We start from the raw sequence: 12,014 nt of genomic DNA, 5'->3' as shown, positions 1-12,014 counted from the left end.
TATTCTATGGGCCTGTATCTTCAAGATGAGGCACTAGACTAATATAATTTCCACATACATTATGTGTTGTACCAAACATCAATTATTGTAATAACACATGCCAACACGGCAAAAACACAACAGAAAATACAACAGGTGATTAACGGGTAGCTTTGAGAGAGATGTAATAGTGTATGGTAACAGAGGAACAATTAGGTAAAAAACATAAGGCCCAGCAGAAATCCTTGGATAGCTATTTCATATATCATGATATGGTTATAATAGAGGGAAACATTCCACGTAGGAAAAATATATCTAAAAACAAAGATGATGTGACTTACCAAATGAAAGTGCTGGCAGGTCGACAGACACACAAACAAACACAAACATACACACAAAATTCAAGCTTTAAATATGTCTGCTTGTGTCTGTATATGTGTGGATGGATATGTGTGTGTGTGTGTGTGTGTGTGTGTGTGTGTGTGTGTGTGTGTGTGTGTGTGCGCGCGCGCGCGAGTGTATGCCTGTCCTTTTTCCCCCCTAAGGTAAGTCTTTCCGCTCCCGGGATTGGAATGACTCCTTACCCTCTCCCTTAAAACCCACATCCTTTCGTCTTTCCCTCTCCTTCCCTCTTTCCTGATGAGGCAACAGTTTGTTGCGAAAGCTTGAATTTTGTGTGTATGTTTGTGTTTGTTTGTGTGTCTGTCGACCTGCCAGCACTTTCATTTGGTAAGTCACATCATCTTTGTTTTTAGATATATTTCAAATATCATACATAAATACAACAAAACTTGAAAAGAGAAAAATGTATATACACTGCAACACTAGCCAAATCAAAAATATAAGTCTTAAGCATTCACTACCTTTTGGCCGCAACGCTGGTACGTATCAAACAGCTTTATTGTCGAGGCACGGATAAACTGCTGTGATGCGACACTGTTTGGGCTTTTTTGGGCTGCATTGTTATTGGTTTGTGCGTGGTGTCGGACAACGGACTGGTTTATCTGATTAACATTTATTGTATATAAGCTGTCTGCTGCAGCCTGAGCATAGTCCCTCTGTTGATGCTGTTGATGTTCAAGCTTTCGTTTCTTGTGACTCTGGTGCACCACCGCCCCGTTGCTGGAGGAGAGGGAACTAAACATGTCACGAAGTCTCTGAAAAATAAGAAAAACAAAACACATTACTGCAAAGTGTCATGTTACCATCATAGAGTTATTAAGTTTGGAGCATAAGATACACACATCATAACTCCGCATCTGCCTCCTCCAATGCATGTTCTCTGTCAAAAATGCTCATGTGAAAAGCGCAACATACTGCAAGTTCAAATGATAAGTAATGAGTTTAGGGTTACATACATGATCACATTAAAATAAAACACATTTATGGACCCTAGCAACAAACATATGTTGATAGTATATCACACTTCCCGTTAGTGACCATACTGGTTATTCCTGAGAAAATAAATAGGTTTCATTGAATCATAAAGTATTTGTTCATTTTCTTCATTTGTCCTTTTATGGGACGAGGAAGGAAAATGGATGAGGGTCTAGCTTCATCACTTCTGCCATACAGCAGACAATACAAATGGGAAAGGAGAGAAGCAGAAAATGTAGACAGAACAGAAGACTGTGTAGTGCTGGAGTGAGAGCAGAGAAGGGGATAGGTAGGAAGCAGACAGGTAATGGCACAGTTTAAGGCCAGAGAGGTTAAGGAAATTGATATATTGCAGGGAGAGTTCCCACTTGTTCCACTTTCCTACAGAACCTCAAAACCTTCTCTCAAAATTCACTTCACTTGGTCCTCATCTACCCAACAAGCCACCTTCCTCCATGTTTACCTCCATCTTAAGGATGGCCACATCAGTACCTCCATTCATATCAAACCCACCAACCACAGCAATACTTCCACTTCGACAGCAGACACCCTTCCATACCAAGAAGTTTTTTCAACAATGTCTAGCCATCCGTAGTCATCGCATTTGTAGTAACAAGTAATCCCACTCCACATATATGAAGGGTCTCACAGAGACCTTCGCAGATGTAATTACCCTCCTAAGTTTGTACAGAAACAAATATTCCATGTCTTGTCTCTCCAGCCATGTACCATCCCCCATGTATCCAATGTAGAGCCACAAAAGGAGCACTCCATTACCAACAGCAGAAGCAACTGAATCACATTCTCTATGAGGGTTTAGACTACTTTCACTGTGCCCGGAGATGAGAGATATCCTTTTCATGCCTCCCACTGTGGTCTTACACCACATCATCCTTATCTGCTCCCTGCACCAAAAAATCCTGCCTTATGGCTCATATACCTGGAATGTACATAGATGCAAGACCTGTTCCATACATCTTCCCCCCCCCCTCTCCCACCACCACCACCACCACCACCACCACCACCTACTCCAGTCTGGTCAGAGGCCGGACCACTAGTGAAAGCTATCATATGATCTATAACTAAGCTGCAATCACTGTGCTGGTTTCTACATGGACATGATAAGAACAACACTTGTTTGTTTTGAAGAGGCAGTACCACACGTTTCAGCCCAGCCAGATTCAAACTGCCACCTCCCTCAGGCAGAAGGATTGAAGGGGAAGCAAGAGGGATGAAGGAAAAGGGATAAATTTCAGTAAAGTCAACCAGAACCACAGGTCAGGGGAGACTTATTGGACAGGATAAGAAGGAAACACCGATTGTTGGGGACAGCATCGGACAAGATTTGAAAACGTGAGAGCTTAATGGTGGAAAACAGGGTAATACAGACAGAGATTATGGCTTAAACATCTTAATTGAGTTAATAAGAGTGAAAAGGTAAATGCATTGTACGTAACAGAGAGGTGGGAGGGGGGTGGTGAAAAACAGATGAGTAAGACAATGAAAGATGTAGAAAAGTAAAACAGAGTGGAGAAAAAAGTTGTTACTGTGACGAAATGCTGAGGCAGAAGAAATTAACGTACACTAAGGCTGAGTGGGTGGGGAAAACCAAGGACATGTTGTAGCACTAGTTCCCACTTGCATAATTCTGAGAAACTGGTGTCTGGTGAAGAATCCATAAGGCACATGTCGTGAAATAGGCACTGAGGTTATGATTGTTATGTTGTAGAGCATTCTCTGCAACAGGACACTGCATGCTGCCAGCAGACACTCTCTGCCTATGCCTATTCATCCTATTCAATAATTTCATGGTAGTCATGCAGATGTAAAAGGCCAAACAATGTTTATATAACAGCTGGTATATGATGTGTCGTTTCACAGGTGGCTCTTCCTTTGATAATCTACGTTTTGCCAGTTAAAGGGCTGGTATAGGTGGTGGTAAGAAGGTGCATAGGGCAAGTATTGCAGCAGCGACAGTCACAGGGACAGGAGCCGTAGGGTAGGGAGATGGGTGCAGAAGGAGCATAGAGCCTAACAAGAATATTGCAGAAATTGAGAGGGTGATGAAAAACTATTCTGTCAGACCCCAAGCTCCTTCTGCATTGAACTTGGATGGATTTGAAGGATGATCTCTCCTGCAGGAAGGTCCAGTAGTATAAACGGCATTAGTTTGGGATAGCTGCCACATCAAACAGCATCACTATTCAGTTCATTTCTCAGATTCCCTTCCTCTGCTTGCGAGGAAAATTTTTATATGAAATTTGTTTAGAAAAGGTGGCAGAATAAACGAGTTGTTATGTACACAAGACGTAACACAATTCCAAACACTAAATTACGTTAGATTTTTACGAAAATATGAGTCACTGGCATCAGTGTGGCCAGTGGTTCATTTAGGCCAAATGTGGATTCATACATATTATTCTGTGAACAACTGCTAGTGATAGTGCCCGACAAGTACAATCAAACGTAATTGCTACCATGCTGACATACAGAGGTATAGCAAGTGGCAGTGCTGTTCTGTCTTCCCTCCCTGTTTCTCAAGCATAAAAATGAGGGTGGTGCCAGGACATGTATTCAGTTTGCTTTGCCAGGTAATACACCAGTTGCTGACATTTTCAGCAACAAACAAGGAAACACAACACAACAAAAAAAATTTAACTCAGCCATCAAGGGACCAAGCTTATTCACTCTTTTAGAGGATGGGAAGGGGGTGGAAGTAATGTATCAGACGCCAAGTAATTTAAAAGAATGTTTGTTCCAATAAAATATAAACAACCCAAACAACTGGTGAAAAGCAATGGTGTGTTAAAATGTGAGAAAAAGTTGTTCTCCTACATGAATGATAATGATAAGAATGAGAAATTCTGTGGTTATAACAATGACTGGAGCAATTTCTTTTTTCGACGGCAGTCAAAATATATACATTACAATATTTCACCTCGATCAGCCATTGCAATTAATATGCAGCTCGATACATACTATTTGGCTTTTATTTAAATTAGTCGTCGTCTCTTGATATCGTCCCCGTTAGCAATTTCGTTTGAACATCAATTTTTTTTGTTAGGTTAAAGAAGGTAATAACCATACAGAAACACCTTTAGTTATTGTTTATGGAGATGGCTAGTTGAACTATGATGATTCTTAAATTATTAGAATTTCCAACGCAATTACTTTTTTTTTTTTTCTTCAAAAGCAGTATACAACCGAGAACTATGCAATAAAATTATTAATTATATTTCAATTGAACACTCTTCTGCAGGAATTATTCATTGTCATTTAAGGTATCAATATCCACTCATCTATTACAAAGTTGTGAAATCTTAACTTCTCGGTTTTCTGATATTTCATTAATATAATGACATGGAAGCCATATGAATGTTTAATAATATCTCAAAAGCAACATTATTCAGCCACTGATAGAGAGCATCTACATCTACATCTACGTCTACATGATTACTCTGCAATTCACATTTAAGTGCTTGGCAGGGGGTTCATCGAACCACAATCATACTACCTCTCTACCATTCCACCTCCGAACAGCGCCCGGGAAAAAACGAATACCTAAACCTTTCTGTTTGAGCTCTGATTTCTCTTATTTTATTTTGATGATCATTCCTACCTATGTAGGTTGCGCTCAACAAAATATTTTCACATTCGGAAGAGAAAGTTGGTGACTGAAATTTCGTAAACAGATCTCGCCGCGACGAAAAATGTCTTTGCTTTAATGACTTCCATCCCAACTCGCATATCATATCTGGCACACTCTCTCCCCTATTACGTGATAATACAAAATGAGCTGCCCTTTTTTTGCACCCTTTCGATGTCCTCCGTCAATCCCACCTGGTAAGGATCCCACACTGCGCAGCAATATTCTAATAGAGGACGAACGAGTGTAGTGTAAGCTGTCTCTTTAGTGGACTTGATGCATCTTCTAAGTGTCCTGCCAATGAAACGCAACCTTTGGTTCGCCTTCCCCACAATATTATCTATGTGGTCTTTCCAACTGAAGTTGTTCGTAAATTTTAACACACAGGTACTTAGTTGAATTGACAGCCTTCAGAATTGTACTATTTATTGAGTAATCGAATTCCAACGGATTTCTTTTGGAACTCATGTGGATCACCTTACACTTTTCATTATTTAGCGTCAACTGCCACCTGCCACACCACACAGCAATCTTTTCTAAATCACTTTGCAACTGATACTGGTCTTCGGATGACCTTACTAGACGGTAAATTACAGCATCATCTGCGAACAACCTAATAGAACTGCTCAGATTGTCACCCAGGTCATTTATATAGATCAGGAACAGCAGAGGTCCCAGGACGCTTCCCTGAAGAACACCTGATACCACTTCAGTTTTACTCAATGATTTGCCGTCTATTACTACGAACTGAGACCTTCCTGACAGGACATCACGAATCCAGTCGCACAACTGAGACGATACACTATAGGCCCGCAGCTTGATTAGAAGTCGCTTATGAGGAACAGTGTCACAAGCTTTCCGGAAATCTAGATATACGGAATCAACTTGAGATCCCCTGTCTATAGCGGCCATTATTTAGTGCGAATAAAGAGCTAGCTGCGTTGCACAAGATCAATGTTTTCTGAAACCATGCTGATTACGTATCAATAGATCGTTTCCTTTGAGGTGATTCATAATGTCTGAATACAGTAAATGCTCCAAAACCCTGCTGCAAACCGACGTCAATGATATAGGTCTGTAGTTCGATGGATTACTCCTACAATAGTGTGCAGACCTATACAGAAAAATACTAATCTCTGACACCACTTTCCTCTGTGCCGTAGCATATAATACCCAGAGACAAATACACTTTTCTATTTGAATGATCATTATCATGTAAGTTGTTCTTGCTGTAGTTTAACTGGGTCTCTGACATGTAATTACACTGAGGTGACAGAAGACATGAGATACCTTCTAATAACATTACCAACTGAAATCAGGACTCATCTGACCACTTCATGGTTTCAGAGTCAGCTAGGCTCCAATTAATAGGGTCACGAGCCCCGAAGAGGTACTGAAGGCAATGTTGTGCTGTTGGCAAACACACCCTCATTGCTCACCAGCTGCCACAGCCCATTAATGCCAAATTGTACCACTCTGTCTTGACGGATGTGTTTGTCATATGTCCACATTGATTTCTGCGGTTATTTCATGCACTGTTGCTTGTCTGTAAGCACTGACAACTCTATGTAAATGCCACTACTACTATCAGTCATTAAGTGAGGGCCACCAGCCACTGCATTGTCCATGTAAGAGTAATGCCTGAAATTTGTTACTCTCAACTCACACTAGACACTGTGGACTTCGTAATATTGAATTCCCTAACTATTTCCAAAATGGAACATCCCATGCATCTAATCTAGCTCCAACTACCTTTCTACATTCAAAGTCTGTCAGTTCCTGTTGTACAGCCATAATCATGTCAGAAACCTTTTCACATGAATCACCACAGTACAAATGATGGCTCTGTGAATGCACTGGCCTTTTATATCTTGTGTAAACAATACTACCAGTATCTGTATATGTGCATATCACAATCCCATGACTTGTCACCTCAGTGTATATCAAATGTGCAATACGACAAGAATATGTGCTGAATATTCAATATATACAAGAACATGGGAGAAAAATCTTTTACTTCCTTCGCATTTTGCTAGACAGACATTAACAAAGTAGGGTGAAAGATGCATACCACTATGACACTGCACACGTTTTATGATACCATTTTTATATATCAGAATCTAACTTCTTGGCACTGTAACACAACAAACTGGAGTGAGGGGCAGTGTGGGGAAGGGTGAAGGACGGGAGGGAGAGGCAGACGGGGAGGGAGGGAGGAGAGGGGGAGGGAGGGAGGAGAGGGGGAGGGAGGGAGGGGTCTCTCCCTCTCCCTCTCCCCCCCTCTCTCTCTCACACACACACACACACACACACACACACACACACACACACACACACAAAAAATTCCCTCTGCTACAAAATACGATTTGTTGATGTCTTGGGATACCCCGTAGTAACCGATTTATTCTTCCAGTCAATATAAGCCATACCATTTCTTCTGCCTAATTCAATTCAGTACCACCTCATTAGTTATTTCATGTACCCATCTGATCTTCAGAATTCTTCTGTAGCGGACATTTCAAATACTTCAAGCTTCTTCAAACTCTTCCTGTCTGAACTGTTCATCTTTTACGTTTCACTCCCGTACAAGAATGCACTCCATATTCATACACATTTCCACTATCTTCTAATTGTCAATTACATAAAATAGTTATTTTTCCCTATCTTCCAATCGCAGTAAAAACCAAAAAAGACGACAGCAGCACAAGATGGCAGATTAACACAGAGCCAAACATCAGATAGAAGATCAATGTAAATATTTGCACTTCAGAAAAAATTCTCTAAACACATCGGGGTATGCTTGAAAAAATGTGTAATTGGTGCAGGGTTTTATTATTTCAACCATAAAAAAATGCATACTTCTCCACCACTTCCCGTATGAGGCCAGTTATGACCTGCTACGGTTATGTTCTTCTCGGTCTGCCAGGATCTATCTTCCCTTTAGTTTGAAGTTCTTTATTTGACATTGCAGTCTCTCTGGATCAATTCTTTGTAGATGTTCATTCCATTCCCTTTTATTTTCATCCAGTTTTTCTTTTCCACTCCAAATTTTCAATACCTTTAGAATACATCTGTCTAATAAACTCTCGGTCTTGATTTTTCAGTGTTTTATGCTTTAAGATAAATTATTCCACAGATATTTTTAAATCTATTCAACTTAATCCGCGCAGCTTCTTCGTATTTATACGATATTTTACATCCAGTATAATGAAAAAAAAAACAATGAACAGGTAAAGTAGCCTTACTAACAACTTAGTCCTCACTGAATTTATCCACAAAATCCTATTGACTTAACATTTACCAGAATATATTCTGTACACATTTTACTTAGTTCATGAATTCCTTTTCATAAATCATCATCTCTGTTGGTGTTACCTGAAAAATATGAGGGTCGTTCAATATGCAATCAACACTTTTTCTGAAAGCAGGTTTTATCCAGGACTCCAATACACCACATTATTCCCCACTCTTTTGGGTACAAAACCCTATTTCTCATTATAATCTCAGTTCAATGCGACGGGCTTACTCCAAGTTACTGGTAGGACCTGCATACCCGCCTGGTAAGACACTACTGGTCGATGTCAAAGCCAAAGTCTTGTTACACCAGTAACCAAATCATCCACATACTGCATCCCGCGGAGTGCGTCCTTTATTGGGTCAAACAGATGGAAGTCTGCACGTGCGAGATCCGGGCTGTAGGTTGAATGAGGAAGAAGGAGGGGGAGGGGGAAGGGGGGAGGGAGGGAGGGAGGCTGGGGGGAGAAAGGGGGAGAGAGAGAGAGAGAGAGAGAGAGAGAGAGAGAGAGAGAGGAAGGATAAGAAGAAAGAATGTGTCTTGGATAGATCTTTAATGCACTGTATCATCAAAATTGCATATTTTCTGAATACACAAATATAAACACTACCCAAGTTTAAATACGAAGTCCACCAAATACAGCACAATAGCTTCAGAAACTGTGAAATCTGTGCGATCTGCTTTTGTTACATGAAAATCCACAGGGCACATGACCTCATCAACCAATCAAAGCTCAGAATCAGAGCTTATTACACTTATATGTGATCAGCCAATCACATCATAACAATTTCAGCCCGTGGACACACAAATGATGAAAATACAGGGTGTACATAAAGTCCGGGAACAATTTAAATTATTTATTGCACAAGAACCAAACATTGTACAAATATCATACATATGACATTTTGAAGAGAAACCCTGAAAGATTTTTTTTTCCATGTATACCGCCACAGAATAGTTTGGTAATTTGCCAATAGTCAGCACTAGTCACAAACGTGGTGAGTTAAGGTGCAGAGCGAGCTTTCTGTGTGTTGGAGTTCGAAATGGCCTCCCCTGTCACCAGATCTCACTCCTTGTGACTTTTTTCTTTGGGGACAAATTAAAGATCTGGTGTATGTATTGCCTCTACCATGTGATGTAGAAGAGCTCTGGGAGAGAATATGGGAAGCGACTGCCGCAGTCGACAATGCCATACTGGGACAGGTATGGCAAGAATTCGATTATACCGTATTGACGTCTGCCGGGTCACTCGTGGTTCGCATATCAAATGTTTGTATAAAAAAAAAAAAAAAAAAAAAAAAAAAAAAAAAAAAAAAAAAAAAAGGCTTTCAGAGTTTCTCTTCAAAATGCAATATGTATGACATCTGTGCAATGTTTAGTTCTTGTGCAATAAATAATTGAAAGTGTTCCCAGACTTTATGTACACCCTGTATATTAAGCATGAAACAGGAATAAAGTAGACGCCCCAAAGTAATAGACAAAGTGTACAGTACCAAGCATTGAGATAGTATAACAAACATTTAATGGTGAGGGAAATGAAGATGCCTATTTCCCCAAAAGGCATGGAATTTTAGTCACTATCTGTGCTTGCATCTTTCTTCAAAAAAAAAAAAATTATTGCAACAAAGTTCTGATGGGAGGGTAAAGTTTACGTACTTCAATGGAAAAGTGCTTTAATACTTCATTCAGGGAACATGTTCAACAGAACATATAATCAGCTAGGTAATCCCTGACACGTTTGTTCCTTCTGACATGTGGGATGGCACCTCTGGTGTCCCACTAAATTCCCTCCACAGTATGTATGTTAACAGAATGATGTTTCGAACCTACAAAATTCAGACTATGGTTCACTCAAAGGTGCTGAAAACCTTCCTTCAGTACTGAAAAGAGTGTTGTATGAACTGAAGTAGTCACTAACGATCATCATCTCAGGAAGGATCTTATCTTTGATTATTCTTACCAACTCTTTCTTGATCCAAAATTCAACAGGTTCAAGGAAGCATTTTTCTGAGTTCCAGCGAACACCCAGTTCCCATAGATTTTAAGGTCTATGTCGTGTTTCTTATTGCCAAATTTCACCTGGTCTATTTCAAGGACGACTCATGGTCCCCCGAACTGTTGTGAATAGTTTATCGCCCACTGGATATGCACTTCATAACAGAAGGAAGACTAGTCTGTCACCATTCGCGAAGGAATGTCGAAATCCGTGACAAGTCTCACCACCTTCGAGTACGATGTGGAGACCCGCACAGCGCAGAAATCTGAAATATTTCAGACAATCATTTGCAAATCACCAAACCAAGTACAAAGAGCCCAAGTTGGGTAAAAAATTACATGGCACATGGCACCAGGGGCATTCCATTGCTCGTGGTAGTACATTGTTCTCTCCCAATGACAACCATAAGTTGGCTTTGGTTATTTTATAGAACGCAACTTCACCTAGAAAGCATACCTCCACATTCAAGACTGAATTACAACCAGAAAACTATACTCGCCTTCGAATGGGCAAATCTGATAATAAGTCACAGTGCTTGATATAGTATTGACACTGATCTAATCATAGCACCACATTACACTCATGCAGAGAGACCACTAGGGATATACTATGAACTACACAACAAGCTGCAACACTGCATAAAAAATGACAATTTCCTGAAACAGGAAATTCATAATCTACATTACAACATATAATTTTCTCCACCAACTGAAGCTGTGTTCAGTTTCCTGCCTATCCACACCCTTCGAAATCACAACACAACTGGGAAAATAGCTGATTATTCGTAACAAGATTACACATTTCATTGGTGCACCACAAGTTACAGGTACACGTGCCACCACCATCAGGTTTTCTGCTTTTACAATCACAAGCTTCGCTATTCCTCGCTAAGCAACAAGTCAGTCTAAACTAGAGGTTTTTTTTCCACATATATTGGCTTCACCAACTCTCAACCAAATTTACTTTATAAACTAACACGGACCTCAGGCTATGCTACAGATCAGTCTGTCCTCACAATCAGATATTTTATGGCAATTCTAGCTGTGCTCTTGTGTCCATGCCTAAACACCGCTGAAGATCACATAATATTTGGAAAAAATAGCTGAAAACAGCCAAACCATACTCCTGGAAATTTTGGTCTATTTGGAAGACAACAGCCAAATACCTGTGACAATGAAGAATATTAATGTCACTGCTTCATTCGCATCAATTTAAGTTGTGTTGTTATGCTTAAACCTCACCATAACCTGGAAATCATGATAAGGAAACTGAGACAGCCACATATTTATTACAAACAAGAACAGGAATGTCACTGCTTCACTTGCAGGAACTTAAGGCGTGCTCATCAAGTGGTCACTGCTATTGGCTAACTAGACCACATATCTGTACTAGCTTTGATTGGCTGACAGCAGGAAATCGAACAGCCGCCATCTTAATGTGTCTGTCTCGGAAGCTAATGGACCGTATTTTGTGGCTAACATATTTAAACTTGTTTATTCCAAAAATTAGCCGTCTCAACAACACAGCACATCAATTGTGCTACAGCGGCAGAAAATCCAACAGTGCTATGTAAAAATTTTATCCACTGTATAAATCAGTAGCACAAACTGCAACTAATTTGACTCAATTTTCAATATCAGTTACATCACTTTCTGACTTATGTGCCATCTTTCTACACACAACCTGTACAGTTACATTAAGGTGAAATGAAATTCACTAAT

General features: G+C 40.1%; 1 protein-coding gene across 5 annotated transcripts in view; it reads right to left on the bottom strand.

Annotated features, from left to right (window-relative positions):
* LOC124805317 (homeodomain-interacting protein kinase 2) overlaps positions 1 to 12,014 on the bottom strand; it is a 207,195-nt gene that overhangs the window by 149,600 nt on the left and 45,581 nt on the right. For all 5 annotated transcript variants that reach the window (XR_007017438.1, XM_047265835.1, XM_047265837.1 and 2 more), the window contains exon 2: positions 843 to 1,136. Coding sequence is in view for 4 of the 5 variants with exons in the window: in XM_047265835.1 (XP_047121791.1) it covers positions 843 to 1,124 (282 nt within the window). In the remaining variant the exon portion in view is untranslated. The remainder of the gene's footprint in view (positions 1 to 842; positions 1,137 to 12,014) is intronic.

This window comes from Schistocerca piceifrons, chromosome 7 (assembly GCF_021461385.2).
Source record: "Schistocerca piceifrons isolate TAMUIC-IGC-003096 chromosome 7, iqSchPice1.1, whole genome shotgun sequence".
Classification (NCBI taxonomy): Eukaryota; Metazoa; Arthropoda; class Insecta; order Orthoptera; family Acrididae; genus Schistocerca; species Schistocerca piceifrons.
Note: the sequence above shows the minus strand (reverse complement) of the source record. Positions and strands in the feature narration are given on the sequence as shown.